We start from the raw sequence: 27,922 nt of genomic DNA on the forward strand, positions 1-27,922 counted from the left end.
CTGTGTGACTGAGTGAAAGAGACTGGCTCTGTGGTTCAGTTTCTCTGTTTAAAGCCAAGGTTGGCAAACCACAGCCTGGAAGGCGAATCTGGCCCAGCCCCTGCAAGCTGAAAATGAGTTCTATGTGTTTGAATGATTGAGGTTAAAAAAAAGCTCAAAGACTATCTCACAAGATGTCAGAATGGAGAAGGTGGCTTTCCTGAGGCTGCTCTGTGGTGTGAAATCAAGAAAGCAGACAGGTAGCTTCTCAGCAAGGTGGACGAACAATAGCACCAAAAAATGGCGAGGGGGACTTTACGGGAATTTAAAACTGGATCCTGAAAGCAAATCAGAGAGTCAGGAAGGCTGGGTATAATAAAATAAGGAAGAAATCCTAGTACCACCGCTGCCACGGCCAGAAGCACCAGCCAGAGTGGTTCCCCCATGAGCCAAGTAGAAGGACAAGGGAATTAAAGGAACCTGAATTTTTAGGAGGCCTGAAATGTGTCTGGGTATGAAGAGTTTAGAGATCAAACCCAAGCTGTGTGACACAGAGTGTGCCTAAGGGACCAGGAGAAAATCAAACATGGGGATAAGTTTACACAGGGGACAACTGGTCATGGAAACCCACCTGACTCCCCGCCACCCCAATCTGGTTGTTTGTAGGATGGGCTGGGAGACACGCGATAGGCTGGAAATTCGAAAGGGCAGGGGTGGGACAGACTGAGTTTGGAGACTGAATCCAAGACTAGGAAATATGGGATCTGTAGGCTCCTCCACCACACAGGTAGAACCCAGAGGAGGTCCCTGGGGTGCAGTCTTCCAGCATAGACTGGCAATTTCTGGGCCCCAGAGGTACACCAATTTAAAATCTCCAGACCAGCTGGCATTCTGTAAAGAGCCTGGAATCCACCTAAGCCTAAACCCTGCCTCAAGGAATTCCACCTGTGACATTACCACTCCAAGCAATCCAGAGGGTAGAATTCTTTAACTTTTCATCTGAGTTTTTTTTTTTAATTTCCTTTTTTTTTTCCCTTTTTTCTTTTCTGTGTTTAATTGTGACCTTAATGGTTCATGGACATTTATACATATTCATATTTGTTTTATTTCCTATTTCTAGATTTTGAAACCAGTCATTGTTCATAGATCATTTTTTTGAGGACTAGGATGTTTGATTAGTATATTTCAGTTTTGTTTTGTATTCTTTTATTTTTATTTTTAAAAAATTATATATATATATATATTTATTTTATATATATATTTTTCTCTAACCTATTTCCCTTTTCTTCTGCTAACAGCCAATCTATATTCTTTTCTCTTTTACTCTTCCTTTAGTTTTTTACTTCTATCTTCTTTCCTACTCCCTCACAATCATCACATCCTATATCACTTCTATTATCTTCCTGTTCACCATTTAAAATTGTAAACCCTTTTGCAAACTTACTGTTCTTATTGTAGGCAATAACTGATCATATTATTTCTGTTTTTTGTGACAACTAACATTGTAGATGTCATAGCAGGAATATTTGGTTTAATGCTTTATATTGTTTGCATGGTTGTTGTTATTATTTCTCTCCCCGTAAATGGTAATGTACTGGAAACCTTCAGGGACATTATAAGTCCACAGGGTAGTAACTCTACTGCCTCACATTCATACTATTAGTTGGGTAGACACACAAACAACATGAAAAAGAAAGAACCAAATCATTCCAAACAAACCAAGATACACCAATAACACAATCCATTGACACCACAGTGGAAGAAATGTTAGAGAAAGAGTTTAGAATGTACATGGTTAAACTGATCTGCAAGGTAAGGGATGATATAAGGAGTGAAATCTTGCAGTAAATACAGGAAGTGAAAGATCACTTCAAGAAAGAGAAAGAGATTCTAAAAAATATCAAATAGAAACATTCAAAATGAAGGAATCAATAAGCCAAATTAAAAATTCAGTTGAAAGCATCAAGAGCAGACTAGATCACTTGGAAGATAGAGTTTCAGGTGATGAAGAAAAAAATATATAATCTTGAAAAGAAAGTTTACCATGGAAAAAGATATTAAGAAACCATGAACTTCCAAGAAATATGGGATAACCTGAAAAGAACAAATTTAAGATTAATCAGGATAGATGAAGGCTCAGAGACACAAGTCAAAGGAATGTACAATATTTTCAATGAAATAATATCAGAAGACTTCCCAAACCTAAAGAATGAAATGGAAAATCAAGTACAGAAATCTTACAGGACCCCAAATGTACGAAATTACAACAGATCCACAACAATTATGTAAATGCCTAATAAACAATATAAGAATAAAACATTAAAGGCTGCCAGAGAAAAACTACAGGTTATTTTTAGAGGGAAATCAATCTGTATCTCAGCTGATTTCTCAACACAGACCCTCAAAGTTAGAAGGTCATGGAATAACATATTCCAAGCTCTGCAAGAAAATGGATGCTAGCCAAGAATACTATACCCAGCAAAATTAAGTTTCAGATTTGACAATGAAATAAAAACAAAAAGTGATAAACAAAAGTTAAAAGAATTCACAACTAGAAAACCTATACTACAAAACACACTCAAGATATTTCATGAAGAAAAAATAAAAGTGAAAACCAGCAAAGGGAAGAAACTACACTAGAACAATAATCAATCAAAGGAGAAACTAATTCAAACTAAAATCCAGAAATAAATCAAAATCACAGGGAATAGAAATCATATTTCAATAATAACACTGAATGTAAATGGCCTAAACTCATCAATCAAAATACATAGACTAGCAGATTGGATTAAGAAACAAGTCAATAATAGGCTGTCTTCAAGACATTCACCTCATAAGCAAAGACATCCACAGACTGAAGGTAAAAGGATGGAAAAAAACATATCATTCACATGATTCTTGTAAACAAGCAGGCGTTTCTATACTTATATCAGATAAGTATAGAAACTTTCAAGCCAAAGTTAATCAAAAAGGACAAAACAGGACATTTTATACTGCTTAAGGGAATTATACATCAATAATACATAACAATCATAAATATTTATGCCCCAAACAATTTTGCATCTACGTACATGAAACAAACTCTTCAATTTCAAGAATCAAATAGACTACAACACAAAAATACTGGGTGACTCTAATATACTTCTCTCATCATTAGATAAATTCTCCAAACAAAAACCTAGATAAAGAAGCTATAGAACTAAAAAATACAATTAATTAATTATGATTTAATAGACACATATAGAATATTTCATCCATTGATGACTGAATACACTTTCTTCTTAGTAGCACATGGATCCTTCACTAAAATAGACCATATCTTAGTCCACAAAGCAACTCTTAGCGAATATGAAAAATAGAGATAATACCTTACATTCTATCAGATCATAATGGAATAAAATTAGAAATCAATAATAAAATAAAAAATAGAAGCTACTCTAACACCTGAATACTAAATAATATGCTGTTGGATGGCCAATCAATAGCAGAGAAAATCAGGAGTGAAATAAAAATACTTAGAGGTAAATGAGAAAAGCAATATAGCATTCTAAAATATCTGGGACACTAGGAACACCTTAGAAGATGGAAAGATCTCTTGCATTCCTGAATAGGCAGAATTAATATTGTCAAAATGGCCATACTACAAAAGCTTTATACAGATTTCATGCAACTCCTATTAAGGTTCCAATGATGTTCTTCATAGAAATGAAAAAAGCAGTCATCAAATTCATTGGAAAAATAAGAGACCCAGAATAGCTAAAGCAATTCTCAGTGAGAAAAGTGAAGCAGAAGGTTATCACAACACCAGACCTTAAATTACACTACAGAGCTATAGTAACAAAAACAGCATGGTATTGGCACCAAAACAGACACGTAGATCAATGGTACAGAATAGAAAATACAGAGATAAACTACATAAATACAGTTATCTCATACTAAATAAAAATGCCAAAAACATAAACTAGAGAAAAGATAGCCTTTTCAATAAATGATGCTGGGAAAACTGGAAATCCATATGTAAAAAAAAAAAAATGAAATTAGACCCCAATCTCTCACCCTGTACAAAAATCAACTCAAAGTGAAGAAGTTCCTTGGCATTAGACCAGAGACCCTGCACCTACTAGAAGAAAAAGACCCAAATCTCCATCATGTTGGCTCAGGAACCAAATTCCTCAACAAGACTCCTAAAGCACAAGAAGTAAAAAAATCAAGAATCAATCAATGGGATGCTATCAAACTAAAAACTTCTTCACAGCAAGAAACCATCAAGAACATGAAGAGAGCCTATAGACTGGGAGAAAATCTTTGCCACCTGTACCTCAGATAGGGCATTAATCTCCAGGATATATTAAAAACTCAAAAAAACTTAACACCCTAAAATCAAATAACTCAATCAATAAACGGGCTAAGAAACTGAACAGACATTTCACAGAAGAAATACAAATGATTAACAAATACATGAAAAAAAGTTCAACATCACTAGCAATTAGAGAAATGAAAATTAAAACTACACTGAGATTTCATCTCACTCCAGTTAGATGGCAATCATCAAGAACACAAGTAATAATAAATGTTGGTGAAGATGTGGAGAAAAGGGTAAGCTCATACATTGCTGGTAGGATTGCAAATTGGAGCAACTGCTCTGGAAAGCAGTATGAAGAGTCCTCAAAAAACTTGGAATGGAACCACCAATTGACCCTTTATCTCACTCCTCGAAATATACCCAGAGGACTTAAAATCAGCATACTATAGTGACATGGCCACATAAATGTTTATAGCAGCTCAATTCATAATAGCTAAGGTATGGAACCAAGTTAGGTGCCCTTCAACAGATGAATGGATAAGGAAAATGTGGTCCATATATAAAAGGGAATATCACTCTCTCATAAAGGCAAATGAAATTATGGCATCTGCCAGTAAATGGATAGAACTGGAGGCTATTATGCTAAGTGAAATAAACCAACCCCCCAAAACCACAGGCTGAATGTACTCTCTGACATGTGGATACTGACTTACAATGGGGTGGGGGTGTACAGGGAATGGAAGTTTAATGGAATGGAGAGCTGGGAATGGGCTAAGGGAGTGGGGATGGAAAGGCGAAAGACAATAGAATGAATCGGACATAACTTTACTATGTTCATATATGAATACACAACCAGTGTAACTCCACATCATGTACAACCACAAAAATAGGAAGTATACTCCACGAGTATGATATGTCAAAATACATTCTACTGTCATGTATAACTAAGAAGAACAAATGAAAAATATAAAAATTTAAAAAATCTCATGACATGTGAAAATTATATAAAATTCAAATTCCAGTACCCATAAATTGAATTTTAGAAGAACACAGCCACATTTATGTATTGTCTTTGCTTTCTTACTGTAAGAACATCATGTACTACTTGTGGCAATGACCATCTAGCCTACAAATCCTAAATATTTAATAGGTAGCCCATTAAGAAAATCTTTCATACCCATGGCTTCCAAAGGCTAGTGTGTTCATTCTGCAGAGCTGTAAGGGAAAATAAATCTTCACCTACCATATACAGTCATGTGTTGCTTAACAACAAGAATGTGTTATAAGAAATGAGTAATTAGGCAATTTAGTCATTGTGTAAACATCATAGCGTGTACTTCCACAATCCTAGATGTTCCTATGTGGTAAACCTAGAATGTATGGTTTACACCATTGTATATCTGTCATTGACCAAAACCTTATGTGACAACATGATTGTCTTTGAAGCTCTTTAGTGAAGAAATGTTTATTTCAGGTTATTAAAAACTGCTGTTCCTCAAAGGAAACTCTGGGAGTATGTTGGAAAGCTTTGAAGTGGTAAGAGGTATAGACAACCTGAGAATCTCCTTGGTTTCAGGATTGGGGATTATACATCAGACTGGGTGAGGGCAACTCCTGGACAAAGGAGAGGATGGGTGAATTGGGACAGGAGAAGGGAGACATTTGAGGCAACAGAAACAAGAACACCATGAGTACCTGACTGTAAAGCTACATCTTGGATTTGTGAGTATATTTTCCTTTTTGGTTTTGCTCTTGATAGCCTATAATTGGCACTATCTTCTGAGAACTTCCCCTTTTGCAACTTGTGAACTTTCTACCTCCAAAGGAGAACACAAGCTGGCCTGGAGCCCTGTCTATACTCCATGGCTGACCTCAGGAAATCTGGGGCGGGCCCATTCCCTTAACACAGGGATTCTGAAAAAAAAAAATACCCTGCTTAGTCACTGTCTAAAAATGCCTTTAGGCACAGTCAGGTTGGGAAATGTACTATTGTTGAAACACAATGAGAGGTTCCCAAGAAAAATGGCAGAAAGATAATCAGCTGACAATCTGCAGGACCGCAGTCTCTGAATGCTCCCATGTGGCAGTTCATCCCGCTGTCTTTATTAGAACCTAGGGACTCTGGTTTGATTGGGGCCTCTCCTTCACCGCCCACATCCATCCATCTCCCAAAGTCCCTCAGTTCTGGGATGTCATGTAGAGCCCTCAGCCCCCACCCCTTGCCTTTCACTGCACTAGTTCAGAAATTCATTGCCTTTTCCAGGATTCTGTGCCAGCCTCCTCTCTGAAGTCCTGCTTCCAGAATCCTGTTCCATTATACACTGTCCACTACCTGTCATAGCCCCCAACACAGAAAACACCCACAGACTGAATGAAGAAAACAAAGAAATGAGAAAAACAGCATAAATAGTAAAAAAACAAACAAACAAACAAAAACTGGGTCGTTTAAAGTGAAACAACAATAAAAAAGACAAATCATTCGATACAGTACATTCCCTGCTATAGTGCGCGCCTATAGGCTCAGCTCCTATCTTCCTAAAGGGTGGCTTTAGAGTAGTTCCCAGCTTTCTGCCCTACTCTGCGCACCCGTTCCCTGTATCCTGGATGTCACCTTTCCCAGAAGGCTCTAGTGCGGGTTCACACCATCTCTGCTATAAATAACAGCAAACTCTCTCGACTGTGTTACAGGTCCTGAATTCTCAACTGTGAACAGAACAAAAGGCTCTTTCTGTTGTAAGCCACAGTTCTTGGAAGTGTCTGTGCAGGACCCATGGCTCAACTGGAATAGAGAGGTCCTCTCACGGGGCCAGGCAGAGGAGAGGGCAGAGGGAGCACCGCAGGAGAGGACCACGCACCTGTCAAAGGAGGGCCGCTCCCCGGCATCAAAAGCATCTCTCAGCTGCTTCACCAGGTTGTCCTGGCCGGGCAGGCGGAAGATGCCCTCTTCATTCACACCGTGCTCCAGGATGAACTCTGCACACTTCTCCACCAGGATGGGTACCAGGTGGGGGCCGAACTTCTGTTCATAGGCCACAGTCTCATCCAAGCGCTGGCCAAACACCGCTGGAAAGAGAGCAAAGCCCATCATTCAGACCTTTCCTAGATCAACTAACAGATCAAAGTGCTTTGCTTACTTTTCTGTGTGGCCTGTGGCTTTAAAGAATTCAGTGCAAAGATACTAACCAAAACATGGGAGACAAATTACTCATTACATTTCCTGAAGCTATAAATTTGGGGCAGTCTCTGTCAGGTTTTTTTTTTTCTATTCACCCACATATTTATATATTTAAAACAACAGCTGGAGTTTACCAAGTATTTGTGTGCTAAGGATGGTACCAAGTATTTTGTACACCTTTTATTATTTAATCTTGTACCTATTTTACGTGAAAGACACTGAGCTTAGACATGCTAGTGAACTTGCCAGCTCATATATAGGACACAGCACCGTCAGAATTCAAGCCCAGACAATAAACTCCTGGGAACGTGCAGTAAACCATGACAGCAAGCAGCCCATTTTGAATTCTGCTTGAGTCAGAGAGCATGAAAGCATCATGGCCACACAGGGTTGTCTCATACTGTGCTAAACCATTGTGACATTTAAAATAACTACTATTATAAACATTGCCACGGTGCACACATTCTCCACCCTCCTGGGGTGTATGTAGCACACATGCATTATGTCTAATTAATTACTTAGTTAATTAACACTTGGCTAGGTGAACAGACATTTGATTCTTCTGAACTGTTGCCATAGGACACACTCCCACATGAAGCATTACAGGGTCAAGTGGTTTGAACATTTTTATGACCTGATGTGATGCTAATTGCTTTCCAAAAAATCTTTTCTCCAATTGCACTGCCTCCAGCAGAGCAAGCATGGACCAGCGCCACCCCAATAGCACTGGGCTATCTGGAATTCCCCCACCCACCATGGGTAACAAAATGAGTTTCTAAATGAGCACAATCCTTGCCTACCTATTCTGCCATCAAGCTCCAGGCCCCTAGTGTCCTGAGGATTCAGAAGACAGGCCGTGGCTTCAGTTCTGTCTTGCCTGGTCCTACTTCTTTTACAACCAGGACTCTGCTCACCCTGGCACTTCAATCCCCAGGACACTGGTTTGCAAAGATCCTAGGTTCTCCTCATGATTCTATCTCTGGCTGAAATGCTCTATCGCGAGTCTAATTAAGGTGGATTCTACCTATAAAGAGCTACACCAGGCTCTCTCAAACTTTCTATGTCCTCCTGGCCTTCACTGCAGTCAAACTGCCACAGTTTCTTCTTTTTACCATTTTCAAAACCCTCCTGCTCCCTACCTTCCTGAATCACTGCTCTACCCGAGCAACAACATTCCACTGGGCTTGAATAATCATTTAGTTCTCCAATTGCCACAGCAGCGGTCTTCAGTTTGCTCCTCCAAACCTAGGACCTCCTCGGAGCCCCACCCCTCATCATGTCCCAAGTGCTGGAAGGTGAGAATGTTGGGTCTAATCCCAACCAGATGGTCTGGGCTGCTGTCTGTCTCACTGCATTTCAGTGAGACTTAGATTAAATAGTCCTGTGGTACAAGTGTGAAAGCCAAGGCTGGCATTCCTCAGGTTGGCCTGGCACCCACCAACATTTTTGGTGTGACTTACTGTCATGCCCCAAAGGCACCTCACCCTGATGTTCCCAAAACACAGTGCTCTCCAGTCTCCGTGTCCTTGGACAGTCTCTTCTGGCTGCCCAGCCTGTTCTCTCCCTTCCCTGTCTGATGGATTCTGTGTGTTTCCCCTGGCCCCTCTCAAATAGGGCTGGTCTCTGCTGGCAAGTCTCCCGGCTAGACAGTCCACATCCCTACTCTGTGCATCTGCCTCCCTTCTCGAATGTCCCATTCCTTCCTACACCGAGCCTATGTGCTGCAGGAGATCAGAAGCCCCCTGAGGCCAGGAGCAGGGGGAGGGTCTCGTTTTGTCCCCAACATTTAGCATGAAGTCTGGCACAAGGCAGATGCAAATTCTGCTGAATTACTTAATAAATTAACTTATCCTTGAGCAAGTATTTTGGCATTTCTTTAGTTGAAACCTTAGCAGGCATCTCTGCAGACATGTAGGACCTGATTCTTGCTTTCTACGAGCTTACCATCCAGTTATGGAAATGAGGGGACCACACAAAAAATGGCCAGAGACAACCAGAGAATGTCCATCAACAGAATTAGGTTTCTGTTTGTCTGTGGAAGGAGGTGAAGAGAGAGTTCCACCAAATGAGAAGGACACGATTAAAATGATCTGACTTAAAACAGACCCCATGGTATTTGGGAAATTCCCTTTGAGGAGTTTTTTTTTGTGAGGTCCAGAGAGTGGCCGGCCCTTAGGGGGCCTGGCAGATGTCTTCTGGAGCAGTTAAAACTTGGGCTCCAGGAGTCTTCAGGACTCACCTGGGGGAACACCCAAACATAATATAAGGATGAGAAGTCAGGCTTTCTCCTCAGCGGAGACCATCAGCCTTGCTGTGTCCGGCCTCCACTCGTCCATACACTCTGAGTTGTTCTCACCAGGAAATTCACTTCCCAACATTACTTTTCCCTCCAACATGCCCACTGTGCCAGTTCCCACAACCTTCCCCACACTTTCATCAGGCCCCTGGGAGCCATGAGGAACAAGCCATTGCCATCTCCTGGAAATTTATAATCCCAATCTTTCTAAGACCTTGGTTCCAAATTGTCGTCACCCCCCTGAGCTCACCACCCCTTCCCTCCCCTCTGTGTCAGTAGGTAACCTTGTCTCCTCTGTCCCTATGTCTCCAAATGGAGAAGACGAGTGTACTCCCTCACCCCCGGTCCTGCCTCTCTTTCCTTCCTCCACTTCTGTCCCTGTCCTCTCAGGGGAAGGAAGGGTTCTGTCTTCCTGAGTGACGCTCTCCTGAACTGTCTGCTCCATCCCTTCCATCTCCTCTGGGACTTAATCTTTATAATATAAATTATATTCTTTTGATATAGAGAGCCTATGTTAGCTTAGGTCTTTGTCAATTTATGAAAGAATAATCTCCTACTCAGCTCTTACATGAACGACCTGCACCCAAATAGCCTGATGAACAAAATTCCAAGCATTAGAATTAGCCATACTACCTTTCTTTCCCCCAATACGGATCCCATCCTACATATGCTTCAAACAACTTTCTATTCTTGATGCTGACATCTACATCATTCCTGCAATGGTTGCTTTCTTCCTTTCTTTCTTTTCTATTTTTTTTTTTTTTTTAGTACCAAGGATCAAACCCAGGGCCCTTAGCCACTGAGTCATATCCCCAGTCTTTTTTTTTTTTTTTGTAGTTTATTTAGAGACAGGATCTGGCTGAGTTGCTTAGGGCCTCACCAAGTTGCTGAGGCTGGCTTTGAACTCACTATCATTCTGCCTCAACCTCCCAAATTGCTGAGATGACAGGAGTGTGCCACAGCGCCCAGCCTACAAGGGTTTCTTTTGCAGTTCTGTTTCTAGAAAAATCCTTCTACCAGAATTCACAAAATCATTCAGCAAATGCCAACTGAGCATCTGACCTCGTGCCAGGCTCCTTGGTGGCTGGAGATTATGTTAGAAAGAATGAAAGGTGATCTTTGTGCTTAAAAACTCTTGTGCTAATGCCATTCCTCCTATCCCCTACCTGGAAACCCAATCTTTCTGAGTTTAGATGTTTCTTCAAAGGGATCTGGTCACTCCTTCCTCTGGGCTAATGGAGCTCCCGATGCATACCTCTGTTTTTATGGCCTCTCCTGTAGTTTTATGATGATTTATTTAAACATCTTTCCCTTCCACTGGACTGTGGGCTCCTCAAAGGCAGACGGCTTGTCTGGCTCACCATCTATTTTTATCTCCTGGCACAGAAATTGGCACGTGATGGACCAGACCACCAAGAGCTATTTCTACCTGCTGCCTCCCATTCCTCTGGGTCTCCACCCCTTCTCTATTCAGCACTTCTCCAAACCTGCTCTTGTCTGGAGATCAATGGCCTTTATAGCTCTAAGCCCAGGAGTCAAATGTCCAGGCCTCAACTCAGCTGCTGTTAGCAGCAGATGACAAAGCAAATCACTCCCTCTCCTCAAGACGCTTGCTCATGTGGCCTTGGGTACACCACTGTCTCTCAGTTCCTCATTTATCTCATTGGCTGTTCCCTCTCAGCCTCCCCAGATCATTGGTCCTTTCTCACCGTCCCCCAAATGCCAGAGTATTCTAGGGCTTCCCGTCCCCATTTTCATGAACTTCCTCATAATCTCATAAATATCACACATATTTAAAGACTCCAAACTCTACATCTCCAGCCTAGAAATGAGTTGAAGCTCTTTCCTCCAGCCAGAACTCACCACTGTGGGCTACATTAGGACCACAGAGCCTCTTCTTCCACGAGACAAAGAACATTCTTGTTACTTTTAGTTTGTCTAGATCAGGTTTTGTCCTTCTTCAACTCAGATCACACATGAGGAGTCTGGAATCCAAAATTTCAGTGGAACTCTAAAGACCCAAGCCTGAATAGTACTGATTTCTGATCTCTAGACCCTTATCTCTACCCTTTGATTCTGAGTGGACGTGAAAAAGCCTAAATGTGGGAAAACAGATAAACAGAGAAAAGCCCAAGAAGAAAACAGGAAGAGGCCATTGAAGGAAGAAGACATCGGGGCAGGAGTTATTCCAAGACCATTCTCCACGCCAAGAAGAGGCAAGTCCCAGGCTGCCACTTTTGTGTCATGCCCTAGTAGGCTGGACCCACTCTTTCAGGGGACTGGTGCTTCATGCTGACTACCCTCTGGCAGCAGGATAGGGGTCTGATCAACTCCTACTCAGAAGTCATCACCACTTTGAGCCAGTCACCATTACATAGGCATTTCCATCCTAACCATTATAACATTTCATTAATTATAATTGCTCTACGTGATAGAATTATTTTAATTGCTAAAAGTAATATCATGATCCTCATAATTGGCCACTTTAAGTTAATTTTGTGCTGGGAACTGCCTCAGATGTTTCCATGTGTGCTGTCTAGTTTGGTCCTTGCCGAGCCCCACAAAGTGTTCCATTTTACAGATGAAGAAACTGAGACTCAGATGAAGAATTTTATCTTTAGGTCAGAGTTACTCTGTGGGCCTATATTTACTGCTTTAATTCCTTTTGTTTAAAGTCTATAGAATAAAATTTCAGATACCATCAAGTCTCAAGGGGAGGGACTAAGGGGTGGAGATTCTTGGTGCATATTCCACAGTCCTCTGGCCATCCCGTGCCATCCCATTTCCGTTCCATTATGTCCATCTTGTTCCTCTCCAGCCCTCCAGACCTAACGGCTTTGGACAGAAGGCACCCACCCGACCCTGAACAACCACAGGCGGGTGACATCTCATTACCACAGACTGGACAACTGCCCAGTCTCTGTACACAGCACATCCTCCATCCTCAGCTCCATCTCCCAGTCCCAATTTGGGCTAGAAAACACCAGGACCCTGACGTGATTTGGGGAACTAAAGATGGAAAGATCAGCTGTCACCTCCCTCCCAATCTCATTCTTTATTTGTCATCACTCAAATATCCCACCCCCTGCAAACCCCCAGACCCTGAGGACAGTCTTTCCCCCACCCCCACCTGCCATCCCAGCACTGGTCCCCGTGTCCCAGTGGCTCAGATCCAGGGGCATCCCCCATCCCTGATAAGACAGTAAAAAAGTATATCTTCTGGCAGAAGAATCGAATCACAAAATAGGAAGAAATACCTTTCTTTCGGAGACCAGGGGTTTTCCTCTTGAAATCCCAGCAAGAGAGCAGCGCCAGGACAGGAAAGCCACAGTCCAGTTCCCACCGCGGCATCCTGGGAATATGAGGCATGGCGGCACCGAGGACTCAGAGCCTCTGACAAGACAGCCCCAGGCCTCCTTTCCTCCGAGTGTTGGAAGAACCGTCCCTTTTCCTTTCCAGATCAGCACATGCTTGCAAACACTGCTCAGGCTCTGAGTCCCATACGGAAACCACGGGATCTGTTTGCACCTGCCCCGGCCCTCCTGGCCCTGATTCCCACACCACTCCCCTCCTCACTCACCTTTACACACAGGACCTGTGGCTTTTAAAGAGTCAACATAAAGCTGTCGGTGCTGCAATAAAAATAAGTGCCTCCTTTTACTTAGCAGCTAATTGTCAACAGCCAATTCAGGGGACAGCTCAGAGATGGATTAAAAAAAAAAAAAAGAAGAAGAAGAAGAAAAGAAGAAAAGCCCAGACGCTTACCAGCATTGCTCCATATATCAAAGTGTCTGGCAGGAACACAGAATTTCACTTAGCATTTATGAAGCCAGCCCACCCTTCCCTGGAAATGCTTTCAGAGTTGCACGTGGCTCAGAGACAATGCTCTTGGAAGTGGGCTGTTGGGTAGACCAACATGCTCTCCCACCCCCACAGAGAAGATGAAACCCACAGTACAGCAACCGAACAGATAAACCCAGGAGGCCAAGAGTGGACTCTCAGTGACACAGAGGAACAGGCAGGAGTGAGGTTGCTAGGAAAGGCCCCGGGGCAGTCTCACAGTGCCAACCTAATGTTCACCCCTCCAGCAGTCACAGTTCAAGAATGGAGGACTCAGCTTCGACACCACCTTCTCCCTCCATGTTAAATCCACTCCCGCATCCTGACAATATTTCTTGCAGAATGTTGGGTGAACCTGTTTCACTCTCTCCATCTCCATGGCCACCACTCTTGTCCATGCTTCTCTTGCCCAGATGACAGCCTGACTTTCCCATTTAGTCTCCTGCCTTTATTCGGATCTGAGACCTTTGGTTCAAGTCATTCTTTTTTTTTTTTTTTTTTTTTTTTTTTGCTGTGCTGGGGATTGAACCCAGGGCCCTGTGCAAGGCAAGCACTCTACCAACTGAGCTCAATCCCCAACCCTCAAGCCATTCTTGACAAAGCAACTAGAATGATCTTTTAAATATAATCTGACTGTCTCACCTTCTTACTTGAAACCTCCCAATGGCTACCTGTTGGTCCTAGGATGAAGGTCAACATCCTTGACCAAACCATCTCTGCTGTTACCACCTTCCCTGTCCTTCAGAGTTTGTTCTCCTGTCATAGGACTTTTGCACATGCCACTCCCTCTGAGATGCCATTCCTTGTCCCCCCTTCTCTGCCTGGCTAGTCTCATCACTAGCTTAGGGATGCCTTTCTTTACCTTCTTGACAAATACTCATATTTTTTTCCATATACCACCATGTATTTTTTTTCCAGGTGTAATTTTGTATTTTTTCCTTCACTTTTTTGATTGATTTTTGTGCCTACTAGTAGACTGAAAGCACCTTGTAAGAAGGGATTTTTGTTTTCTTTTTTTCTCTCTCCTCTCTTCCTTTGTTACCGTTGAACCCCTGGGGCAGGCACCATGGTTGGCATGACGCATGCGCTCAAGAAATAGTTGTTGAATAAATAAATAAACAAGTATCTAACTTAAGTTAGGAGCTGGATGAAGGTGAGACAAGGGAATTAGGTGAAACAAGTATAAATCATTTATTTTAATATTCACTTCAGCTAGAGAGAAAGGACGAGATCACATGGAAGAACGGTGAATCACAGAGGCAGCTTATGCCACAGGCTAAACTGTGGTAAGTTGTGAAATCCTGCTCTTAAGGATGCAGAGAACCTAAAAGAATTAGAGAAAGAAAAGGTACTTAAGCCAGAGAACAATCTGATATTTACATACTATATTATATGCCTTATTCTGGCAAAATCACAAAGGTGCTGAGAACACAGGACCTGCCCCAATGCCCACAACTGGAGCAGAACAGAACTATGAACAATTTAATGCACTACTTCCGTGCCCAGCAGTGACCTGAACTAAACTTGAGATGGCTAGTGTCAAGAGGAAGCCGTAAAAGCAGCCTGGATTAATAAAAACTGGCAACAGAAACCAGGTTTCAATGCAGGAATCCAGAGAAAGCATAGAAGGGGGTAGTTTGGGGAAAACAGGCAGAGCCAGACTGGGACACGTTGACAGAAGTTGAGATGTGATTGACTCTATTCCCTTTCTCCTACTTATATTAGGGAATATATTATTATAATATAATATTACTTGGAATTGTAATCAGAATTTCCTGGGAGAAGAGTTGGTCTAAACTTTCCAGCAAGAGGATTATGACGAGCTTGCCTACAGAGAAGGCTGAACAGCGAGGTGCCATTCTCCAAGGTTCAAGGAAGCTCCAGAGCCAGCTCCCAGGCAGGAGAGGCTAGGAGAAAGTTGGGAGAGCTGTGGACACCTCATGGCCATTTCTCTAGTCAAGGGATAAAGGAGCCAAAAGGGAATTGGGGGCAGGAAGAGGAGTCAGCTCTGCAGGATTATTACCAGAGTGACTTTTCTAATTTAATATTAAGATTCACTACCTGGGGTATACAGATGGGCTATAGTTGTCTGTAAAATATTTTGCTGTCGAGAAAAAAATTGTTTGTGTCTAGTTATCATTCCAGGAGTTTCCATAGCTTTTATCAGATTTTCTAAAGGAGTCTTTGAACCATAGAGAGATTCATCCAAACTCATCCATGGACTGCTTAGAAGGAGAAAATTCCAGAGGGAGGGGTCAGAAGAGCTGATCATCATTCAACAGAGAGGACAGCCTAGGGGAGTAGAAAGTGACACTATGGGAAGAGGCAGCCTTTCATTTCATTTCATTTAATAACTATTTATTGAGCACTTGCTATGTCAGACACTGCTAAGACTCTGGGATACACTACTGACCAATATAGAGAAAAACAATTCCTGCTAAAGAAACTAACTATGAGCAAAAGAAAATGAGTACAATATTTAGCTTGTCAGAAAGGAGTACATGCTAAAGAGAAAAATGAAGAACAGAGTGATAGGGAGGGTTGGAGGAAGGGAAGAAAGGGTCAAGGGTTAAATAGAATGGTCAGGAGAAGGCCTCCTGAGGTGATCTTTGAGCAAGGACCTGATGAAGGTAAAGAAGCCAGCCACGTAGCCACCCAGGACAAGAGGATGCCGGGCAGAGGGTCCTGAGGCAGGAGCATGCCTCGAGTGTGAGAAGAGGCAGGTGTAGCTGGAGACAAATAGTATGGAAGATCATTCTGGAAAACAAGAACAGAGAGGTAACCAGGTACCCCATGAGTCAGTATAAGGCTTTTAACTCTTACCCTGAGTAAGAAAGAAGCTATCAGCCAGTGTTGAACAGAACAGAACCTTGATGTGACAGGTTCAACAGGCTTACCCCGTCTGAATGACAACGGACTGCAGGGAGCAGGGGTGAGGGTGTGGAGATGTTTGGAAGCTATGGCTGAAATTTGGACAAAAAAGGTTTCTTTCTCCAGGGGGAGGAAGTAGTGAAGGTAGTGGGCAGCTCCCTAGTGCTAAAAAAAGAAAAGCCACACAATTTCACGAAGGGCTAAAAAGAGATGACATCAAAACATCTCAGTGACTTCAAAAAGCTTGGGGAACATGTCCTGTGGATCTAGGTGTGCTTTACAAGTGGTACTGTGCAAAGAAACCTTGGCCCTACCCCTTGCCCCACCCCTTGGACAGGCCATTTATTCCCTTAGAACTGAAGTTCCCTGACTTAGGAATAGAAAGAACAAGTATCTGATTTGCCCAGTGGCCTTAGATGGGACTCTGCTGTCTTAAAATGCCTTCTTAGGCTGGGATCTATGATTCTGGTTCACTAGGTGACTTTAAAAATACCCAAGATGCCGCATCAGAACCAACACTGATCTCTGAATTAGTAAGAAGTGATGTGCTCTGGCTTCCGCTCCCCTGGACTTTCCACCACCTACAGGACTTATGCTTGATTTGCTTCTCAGGGTGGCGGCCTTGGGGTGGGGGGTGGGGGTAGAAGTCCCCTGTGTACTCGGACAAAGTGCAGCAAGTCACCATAGCAAGGCTCAGTCAAGCATCGCAAAAGGCATAGATCCTGGTGAAAGTGTGTCGACAGCATTTCGACTCAGAGCAGGTGCATATTTAGGCAACACTGGCTGTCCTGGTCAATGGGGACAGCCCGATAAGCCCTGCACTGGGGAAAGCAGAAAATGTCAACAGGGCTTGAAATAATATGATCTAAGGCAAGAAGGAAGGTCACAGCTAAGATTATGCAGGCTGAAACAGCATATAATCAAGCTTTAATACATAAAAATCCTTGTCTTATCCCTTAGCATGGTTTTTTTTTTTTTTTTTTTTTTTAAAAAAAAAAAAAAGGTGTTTAGGGCCTGGGAAATGGTTAACAAAACTATGTAACTCTTTCTGCTACAGGATATAGATGGTTGGGCAGGCACTCTTGAGTTTAGCTGTCCCATTCAGGGTACATTTTATTTTTTCTCAAAGCCCTTGCTGGTGGGTTGGAGCCAGAGCTGCCTGCCACCCCAGGTCTTGGAACCACAAATGAACTCTGGACCTTAGCTGACACAGGCAGGTTTTTTTTCTCAGTTTGTAATGGGACTGTTTAGGATGAAACTGTGCTTGTGGGAGAAGCGAAAGAATGCTGGGTTGGCATGGCAATACTTGGGACAAGCAGATGCACGTCCATGCCCACTAGATGAAAACAGGCAGATTTGCAGAGAAAAGCAGGAGAAACTGCATGTTGCCAGAGAAACCGACAGGATAAAGCTCAGTTCCACACTGCATCCCTCACCCCTGGCTTTTGTCAGGCCCCTTCACAGTTTCTGCTTCTGGTTTCTATGAGTAGCTCCTCTATCTGCCTGGTAAGTCCCTCTGTGTTGTTTAATGTCATCATATATGATTTCTTTCCAAATAATCCCTGAAATGTATCAATTAAGATCCTTTTTCACATCAGGTTTGCCACAGGAACACGTTGTGAAAACCACCACTAAATCAGAGCCAAAATGGGAAAGGAAAAGATTCATATTAACATTGTTGTCATCGAACATGTAGATTCCAGCAAAGTCCACCACTACCGGCCATCTGGTCTACAAATATGGTGGGATCTACCAAAAGAACCATTGGAAATTTTGTAAAGGAGGCTGCTCAGATGGGAGAGGCTCCTTTGGGTATGCCTGGGTCTTGGATACACTGAGAGCTGAGCATGAGCTTTGTATCACCCTTGACATGTCCCCTGGAAATATGAGACCATGGTGCAAGTGTTACAAGACTATCTCGATGCCCCAGGACATAGAGACTCTAACAGAAACCCTATGACAGATGCATCTCAGCTGACTGTGCTATCCTGATTATTGCTGTTGGTGTTGGTGAATTTGAAGTTGACATCTCTGAGAATGAGAAGAACCCTGAGCATGCCCTTCCGGCTTACACACTGGGTATGAACAAACAATTGTTGGTGTTAACAAGACGAATCCCACTGAGCCATCCACAGCCAGAAGAGAGATGAAAAAAATTATTAAGGAAGTCAGCACCCATACTAAGAAATCTGGCTACAACCCCAACACAGTAGCATTTGGGCCAATTTCTGGTTGGAATGGTGACAACATGCTGGAGCTAAGTGTTGATATGCATGGAAAGCCACCCACAAAGTTGGCACTGCCAGTGGAACCACTCTGCCCGAGTTTGGATTGAATCCTGCCATCAACATGTCCAAGTCATGAGCCTTTGTGTCTGCCCCTCTAGGTCGTCTACAACATTGGTGAGATAGGTGCAGTCCTCAAGGGCTGAGTGGAGACTGCTGTTCCCAAACCTGACATGGAGGTCACTTTTGTAATGTCACAATGTCACAACTGAGGTAAAGTCTGTTGAAATGCACCATGAGGCTTTGAGTGAAGCTGGGGACAAAACAGACTTCAATGTCAAGAATGTGTCTGTCCAAAATGTTTGTGGAGCTGGGCACAGCAGCCCCAGCCTGTAATTCCAGCAGCTCAGGAGGCTGAGGCAGGAGAATCATGAGTACAAAGCCAGCCTCAGCAAACTTAGTGAGGCTCTAAGCAACTCAATGAGACTCTGTCTCTTAGTAATGTACAAAAAAGGGCTGGGGATGTAGCTTAGTGGTTAAGCATCCCTGGGTTCAATACCCAGTTCTGAACACGCCCCCCCCCAAAAAAATGATGTTTGTGATGGCAACACTGCCGGTGACAGCAAAAGTGACCCAACAGGGGAAGCAGTTGGCTTCACTGTTTGGGTGATCATCCTGAATCATCCAGGCCAACTCAGTACCAGCCTTGCTCATGGATGGCACTGTCACAGCTAACATTGCCAACAACTGTGCAGAGCTGAAAGAAAAGATAAATTGCCATTCTAGTAAGAAGAAAGAAGATGACCCTAAATTCTTAAAATCTGGTGATGCTTCTATCATTGATATGGTTCCAGGCAGGCCATGTGTGTCCAGCTTCTCTCACTATCCTACTCTGGGTTCTTTTGCTGCTTTGTGATACGAGACTGACAGTCGCTGTGGATGACATCAAAGCATGGACAGAGGCTATTGGAGCTGGCAAGGCCACTACATCTTCCCAGAAAGCTCAGGTAGTTAAATGAATGCCACCCCTAACATTAAATATTTGTTCAATAAATACGAAAATATATTTAATATACAGTGGGAGAACCATCTCAGAATTGTTTGTCTCAATCAGCCCTTTAAGTATCATAGTAAAAGACTGGCTAATGACGGCAATGCATCATAAAGCCTTCAGAAGGAAAGGAGAATGTTCTGGGGGCCAGAGTGTGTGTGTGTGTGTGTGTGTGTGTGTGTGTTTTAAGTTATTAGTTTTTAAATCAGTATTTTTTGGGGGGGAGTACCAAGTATTAAACTCAAGGCACTTAATCACTTAGCCACATCCCCAACCCTTTTTAAAAATTTTTGTATTTTATTTAGAGACAGGTGTCACTGAGTTGCTTAGCACCTTGCTAAGTGGCCGAGGCTGGCTTTGAACTCGAGATCCTCCTGCCTCAGCCTCCTGAACTGCTGGGATTACAAGGTATAGGCCTCCACACCCAGTCTTTACTTTTACTTTTTAATGGAAAAAACTTGACCAAAAATCTGTCATAGAATTTTAAGATCCCTTTAAATAAAGTTTAATTAGGAAACAAAAAAAGACAGGACCATGGAGAAATTTTTAAGTTATAAAATAAAAGATACCAAATTGCATATATCTTATGTTTATCATCCTGAAAAATGTTTGTGTACTGGGGCTGGGGCTGTGGCTCAGAGGTAAAGCACTCAGCTGGCATGCATGAGGCACTGGGTTCGATCCTCAGCACCACATAAATATAAAATAAAGATATTTTTAAAAGTTTGTATACATTTAAAACAAACCTTAAAGTACCTCTCATGGTTTAAGGGGTATTTTTTTTTTCAAATTTCCATAAAATTATTATGGTGTTCTTAAAACTTGTGGAAGAATCCTTTGGGTAATCAAATCAATGTTTACTAAAACCCTGAAAGCTTCCATTAATGATTTCTGAAATAAGAAGAAATTAGTCAAGAAATAATTATATTTTTCTACAGAGGTCCTGAAGTTGACACAATTCCGAGTGTCCCTAAAAAGTTGGAGAAAATTGTGTCTTGTGAGTTCATCCATATCAATTCTCTCATATTTTTATAGAAAAGAGAAAACACACTAGGTTCGTGTGCTTATTGATTTTAGAAGTTTTCTGCATCAGTTTTTGCTGCTGCTGCTGTTGTTGGTTATTTTGCAGACGAGATACTTCTCTGGTGTGGAAATATCAATAAAATTCCCAGAGAGCTCAAACACTCGAATCATGTAACACAGAGAAGTGTTGAATGCAGAATTCACCATGTACCTGCAAGACCTCCAGTCTGACTGCTCCTATTTCGGACAGCAGCTCTATTTTCCTGTGCGGATTAGCTTGTTACAGCTCTTGCTGTCAGCCCTCTTGGGTCCCATAAGTCCCATAACTGGGCAGATCCATAGGTTCCATGTGGGTTAGTGCTGCGAGGAACCCTGGGTCAGCTGAACCAACCCACTCATTTCACAGATGGGAGTGCTTTGGCCCAGAGAGTCTCCTCTCTGGAGATGCTTTAGGGCATCACACCCATTTGATGATCAATGCAAAGGACTTGCCATCCCTACAGTTGATCTGGAGTTGACCCAAGAGAAAAGCTAAATGCTCTCAACCCTCTTTTCTTTCACATTCAGCAGAGGACTTGGCCATGACCATGGTCTCAGCATTGTTCTCTGGTTGTCTCCCTTGAACCACTGTTTCAAGGAGGGATCACATTGGGAGCTACTTCCTCTTCATGCCTGAGATGCCACAGATACTTGCCCAGGAGAGCCTGGTCCCTTACCTCCAGAAGGTGTGCCAGCAACTCTCCTGAGGAATTTAACCCACTCCTCCATCTCTGCCTGCGAGCTGGCCATGAGGACATAGGAGTCCTGTCCCATGCGATTCTGGTCCCATGGGGCTGGAGGGAAAAGTAGAACACATGAAGTTCTTAGAGTGGTAGGGGAGGAACTATAAGTAAAAGAAGGAAAGGAAGCTGAACCTGCACAGATTCCTTCTATCAGTCAAATAACATAAGGCATTCTCCAAGATCCCATTGGGACTGGATCTCCATGCACTCTTATGCTTTTTGCAGAAATTCTAATTCTACAGAAAAATAATTAAACACCATGGTTTGCAATTGGGATGGTTTCCGCCTAGAGCTGCTTCCACAGAAGACAGATGCTAATCCTACTAAAATAAAGAGGAAGTTCACCATACAAGTTCAGCATTAGAGACAGGATCAACCCAACAAGTCTGGAGTCTTCAGGTCATTATGTCAATCATGGGTACTTCCCTAAGCTAGCTCAGAGCTCAATTGTGGGAAATTGGAAGGGGACAGTAACCTTAGGTGGGAGCGACAATGAATATAAGTGTGACTTTTTAGCAAAATCACTACTTCCTGTTCAGATCACTGTTCTCTTGATTGTATAAAACTTTGCAAATGGTAAGTTCTCAATATTTAGTAGTAAACGTATGAAGTTTGTTAGGACTTTCTTTACCATTTTCAATTTAAACCTAAGATACAGACATACGTAATATTCTTGAGTTTGGTGTTCTCAAAAGGGTGAAACGATATGGAGGCAAAGATGGTACAGAGGGAGACCAAAGGAAAGAATGGGGGAAAGTGATAGAAAAAGGAAAATCAGGAGAGAAGGGTAAAAGAGGGAAAGGATGGGTATTAACCTAGTAAACCTATTAGACTTAGGTTGTAGACCATGTAGTTAGTACAGATCTGGGACTAGAATTTTAACATCTTCCATGAGCCTTCTTATAAGCAGGAATCTACAACTGGAATTTTCTTTAGTTGGCTAAAAAAAAAAAGGCTTTAGAAGGGACAAGAAAGTAATAGTAATCCTTTTCAATTATAGGATACTGTCATCTTTCAAAATAGCCTTGTAAACCTTAACCTGTTATTCTCACAGTGTCAGGCCATGTCCCTCAGAGAGAGCCTATTCTATTGCTATGTTTTGTCCAGACCTGTATTTTCCTACAGGCAACAAAAGACTTTCAAATTCCCCTTTGGTTCTGGTCTGAAGTTAGTGAAATGTCACAAGCCTCTCATTTTTTCTCCCTTTGGGATATCTTTTCATCAGATCATCAGTTTTTCTGACCTGAAGGGTCAGTTTGTGAAAGCCTTGGCCATTCAGAAAAAATCCTACGATCTGGGTGTTTCCAAAAGTAAAATGAAAAGTAAAACGTGCTTGGGGAAGAACTGAAAGATACCCTAGGTACCAAAATGTCCCTTTGAAATAAAATGAGGAGTTGTATTATTTCTGTTTTATAAATAATAAAATTAAAGCCCAAAGATCCAAAGATGCCCAGATGGTCACTGCCAAACTCAAGGCAAGATCTAAATTGTTGCCTGCCTCACATTTTAAAAATAATAGCCTAACAACAATTAAAGGCTTCTCTCTGAACCTTGTATGACTAAAACTGCTGATCCCAGAGAGATGGCCCTGATTATAAAGCTCATGTCTTACGCCAGCATTGGCCCTCGAGAATTGCCATGTACAAAAGGAGCATAAAAAGAGGAACTGAAAATTCTCTGCATTGAAGAGAAAAATCTGAAAATTCGCAGCATAAAAAGCTATCTCACTTTAGGTTGGGTGGAGCCTTGGGGACAGTGGTGGCTATAGAAAAATGGTTTCCTACCTTACTACCGCTTTAGAATTATTTGTTGTTATGAAGTGTGTGTTGGGGGGAGAGAATGAATATGAATCTATCCAAGAATTCCCCCAGCAGTCTAGGAAACTGCTGTGAGCATGAATGACCAAGAGAGGACAGACCTTCCTCCTGCCCCCACAGAGCAATCTTCTAGGGAACTGGACTTTGGTGCAAAGCCCACAGTGAATTTCAGGGGAAGCTCTCAATAGAGCTTTCTGAGTTGAAAGCTCAGGCTTTGGGAAAGGTGTTCCCATGGATGACTGTGTCCCACAAATTTCACTGGGGAAAGGGATTCTAAGAACAAAAGAGGTTTTAAGAGGAAAGGGTGGGATTTTCCCAAAAAGGGAGGAGAGACAAAAAGCAAGCTCTTCTTCTGAGGAGGAAGAAAGGAAGCTAGATCTTCAAACCAAAAAGCAAGGGTGTGCCCATGAGGGAACCACCCTGGGACTCAGACTTTTTTTTTCTTCATTTTCTCGAATCATAGCTGGTGTTAGGATCTTTCTCTGTATTATAATTCTCTCTAGTTATCCTCAAAATGTCTCTGCACTTACATGACACTACTATATACCAGACCCTGTACCAAGTGTTTCATATGGATTTCTCTACTTAATCCTCATCGTCATGATCACTGTCCCCATTTATGGATAAAGAAACAGAGGCTTGTTACACAAATTTTAAGTGGCAGCATCAGGATCTGGACCTGGGCAGGCTGGTTCTAGACTGGGCACTTCTACCCTTTCTGCTATGCCTCCTTCTCCATCAGTGTCCTGTTCTATGCACACAGCTGCCTTGTGCAAGTGGGATTAAGGAAAAGGGCATTCTGGGAACTTGTAAGCTCCCCTGCCAGAGCAGCAACACAGCACAGCCAAGTGGGCGGTCTTGACAACTCAAGGGACTGGGGCTGGCACAGAGGCAAGAGATAGGGAAAAGCAGCCTCAGTGGAGTAGATTCAGGAGTCTGAGCCAAACCACCCTTGCTTCCAATGCATTTAAGGATGGTAACTCTGGCTTGGGAAGAGGATCCTCCATCATACAGCTCAAGTGTACAACAAATGACATGCAACACCTAGCATGTGCCAAGTGCTATGTGCAGCAAGTTGTCATTTCTCATTAGGTCCTCTTGAGTTGCATGAGACTGCTGACTTCCCATCATTTTTAACCCTCCTAAAGGGCCATTTAACATGGTTCATTTATATTTCAACTGTTAATTTTAATGTTCCACTCACCTTCTAGGCTGAGCTACTTTTAATGGTTACAGGATGATCCACTGTCCACATGAGGGCCTCAGGGCTTGGGACAGTATCTAGCTCCAAGTACACTCACAAGGTGCTTACAGAATTGAGCTGAATGAGCACCCACTTAGTGCATTACTCAGGCCCTTGATGCTAGTTGACCAACTTGGATAGGCTTACAAACTACATGAGGATCCTCTATGTTATTAACAGGATGACTGGTTAGTTGGTGAAGGACTCACTGAATAAAATCTTGACTTCTAGGATCCAGAAGTCAAATGGGAATATAAAAACACCTCTGTCTAACCATTTGGCACCTACCTGGAATGACTTCAAAGACAAACTTCCCGGCTTCTTCTGGGTTTGAGGCAATCTCTTTGATGGTACTTCCTGGTAGATACATGCAACCCTGAAAGATCCAAAGTCAGACCTTTAAGATAAGCAGAAATTTTATCCCCTATGAGCTAAAATTAAAGAACAGATGGGATAATAATGATGGGACGAGGAGGCAGGCAGGTAGAGAGGAACGGGAAAGGTGGCATCCAGATATTAATGGGGGCCCTTTTGCTCTTCAGGCCTTGGTCAAATTAAGTGGCAGCAATCTGACAGCAAGCTAGGTTCCTAGAAAGAGAAGGTCGAGGTCCAGCTGGGAGAATGTGCTGAGAGGGTATCATCACCAATATTTGCCACATTCCACCTTTCTAAGACCCAACTTCATGGTCATATAAGACACATGATCCTTGTGAAGGCAATGGCGGACACCAGTGGGACCATACTACTTGCCAGGCCACCAGAGGGGTCAATAGGATGGAAGCGCAGGTGCCTTTTGAAGGGGAATTTAATAGCAGCGGTCAATGAGAAGGGCCACCCAGGTGCCTGGCCTTTGTTAATCACCTTGAATGTCTGATTCATTTAGTTCCTCTGGCAGTCCTCCAAGAAAGACATCATTATGCACATTTTGCAAACAAAGAAACTGGAGGATGAGAAAGATTCTGTAATTTGCCTACTCAGGGCTGGTAAATGTCATAATGGTAGTACATCCCAGAAGCGAGTTCAAAGTCAGTGCCCCCAACCATCGCAACTGAGATGGTAGGGAACAAACAGCTTAACCCTCCACCCTACCCCTGGATCCATGGAGGAGGAAGAGGAGGAGATTCAGTGACCTCAGAGACACAGACGCATTTTCACAAAAACAAGTCAATGCCACCGTGTGTGTGAGCCTGGTGCATTATCACCTGCAGTGCACTTTCATACACAAAGTCTCACTAGATGGGCTGGTGCTATAGCTCGGTGGATGAACACCTGCCTAGACCATGTGAAGCAATGGGTTCGATCCTCAGCACCACATAAAAATAAATAAATAATAAAGGTATTGTGTCCAACTACAACTAAAAAAAAATTTTTTTTTTTTTAAAAATCTCACTAGATCCCCACCACAGCTCCAGATCAAGAGCATGGCAAGACTTATGACTTCTATTTTGCAGGCAAGGAGACTGGCACTAGGAAAAGATAAAGGACTACACAAAGTGATATAGCTAATTTTAATGGAGTTAATTATTTGTAACTTACATCTCACTGGATGTTGAAAGTAATACCTCTAAGAAGACTCATGTTTCTTTATTTTTTTAAAAAAAAAAAAAAAAAAAGGAAGAAGACAGGTGAGCCAGAAAGCTATAAGTGTGAAGAGTCTTCAGAAAATCTCAGAAATAAGAGCAACTCAGGAGCCTGAAAGAATGAGTGTTTTTTGAGGGTCAGGAAATAAAGATGTCTAAAACTAAGTCAGAAAAAGAAAAGGAGGAGGAGAAGGAGGAGCTGGTGGTGGTAGAGAGGGAGAATGAGAAGCAGGAGGGGAGAGAGAAAATAAAAAGATATCTGTCTATAAAATGGAATTCTGTAATTCCTTAACGTTCCTCTGATTTTATTACTTAAAAATAACCTCCATTCACATGATCTTCACCATCTTTAGTCAATCACATCAATGCCTTCAGAAAAATGACCTTGAGGTTGTGTTGCCGCTTGGCTACTTCTGATGAGTTATAGCACCAGAACAAAAGTCCCTGTTGCTTTTAGACAGGAAGGAACAACTGCTAGGAAGGGAAGGAAAGTCAAGTTCAGAGTGAACTGCCTCTCTAGACTGTCAACTGGTACTCCGAATCATTTCAACAGAAAATAGTAGAAATAAAATACTAAATAAATATATGCTATTTACCGAGCAGTTACTAGGTGCCAGACACCTATCTGATTTCCCTGAATATATTAGCACATGTAATTTTCACAAGAAATCTATGATTTCTAATACTGAGTATTAGAAAATCTAGTATTTTCCCCCACTGCAGAGATGAGGAAATAAAGCTTAGAGAGGTTAATGAGTGGACCCAAGATCACAAGCTAGTTCATAAGAAAATGATGATTCAGATCTTGGTCAGTGTGATTCCAGAATTATAAAATAAGGCCTTATTTACAAGTCCCACCTGCTAGAAGAGTTGAACTTATTCACTCCAAGGCATAAATTATAAATCTCTGGATCTTTCCTCAGACCGAGCAGGAGAGACCCTTCAATATCGTAAATGGATAAAAAAGATAGGGTGCAGGAAGAGACACCAGTTGGGGTGAGGGTGGGGACACTGATGAGGAAGAAGCTGTCCCAAAAAGGGAAGGGCCCAAGCTGCCTATAACCACTTTCACCCACTTTGCAAGTTGACTAGGGTAGACTCTATGTAAAGATAGGGGAAGGGTATAAGGGTTTTGAGGCCACAAGTCCTGCAGCATCGAAGCAGGGGTGACAGATATGGCAGTGAGATGCTAGAGTCAGCTGCTACTGGTTCATGAGAACTGTCATTTCAGGAACTTGAGCCAGCTGCCAAATACAGCCATGAGGAAGGCCTAAACCATACGAACCTGCGATCAAATATTTTAATAAAGATTCACTCAAACTTTATTACTCCCTAATAACTTACTATATTTGACTGTTATTTCTGTTGTGGCGGTTATTTTCATTTGTAGTTATCTGTGTGGTGGAAATGTGTATAACATGGTGCTGTCTCACAGCTCTTCTTGAGGTCAGTCACATATTGGTGGTTTGAATCAATCACGATAGGAATATCTGCACCACAGAAGTTGGTGAATACCACACACAAGTCAACTTTCCCATCAGAGAGCCTGTTGTTAAGTATTCACCAGCACACCACTGACAGAAAATTACCTGTGAGTTTAAATTCCTACACTCAGAAATGTGGGTCAAAAGGTTTGTACATTTTAAAGACAAAAATACCCTCCAGAAAGGTTGTTTGAATTCTCATTTCCATTAGCTGTGCATCAGGATTCCTGTTTCCTAGGCCTGATTCACTAAA

General features: G+C 42.3%; 1 protein-coding gene and 1 pseudogene across 6 annotated transcripts in view; one reads left to right on the top strand and one right to left on the bottom strand.

The window, feature by feature from the left end:
• Arhgap25 (Rho GTPase activating protein 25) overlaps nt 1–27,922 on the bottom strand; it is an 83,793-nt gene that overhangs the window by 15,151 nt on the left and 40,720 nt on the right. For 4 of the 6 annotated variants that reach the window (XM_005322095.5, XM_040271087.2, XM_040271089.2 and 1 more), the window contains exons 3-5: nt 24,894–24,981; nt 21,480–21,596; nt 7,138–7,345 (exon numbers count right to left, since the gene is read on the bottom strand). In XM_005322095.5, the coding sequence (XP_005322152.1) occupies nt 7,138–7,345; nt 21,480–21,596; nt 24,894–24,981 (413 nt within the window). Of the gene's footprint in view, nt 1–7,137; nt 7,346–13,010; nt 14,859–21,479; nt 21,597–24,893; nt 24,982–27,922 lie in introns of those variants that run through there. The other 2 variants (XM_040271088.2, XM_013357207.4) reach the window with 2 other exon arrangements.
• Nucleotides 17,985–19,764, top strand: LOC101958563 (elongation factor 1-alpha 1 pseudogene; annotated as a pseudogene).

The sequence above is a fragment of the Ictidomys tridecemlineatus genome, chromosome 12 (assembly GCF_052094955.1).
Source record: "Ictidomys tridecemlineatus isolate mIctTri1 chromosome 12, mIctTri1.hap1, whole genome shotgun sequence".
NCBI lineage: Eukaryota > Metazoa > Chordata > Mammalia > Rodentia > Sciuridae > Ictidomys > Ictidomys tridecemlineatus.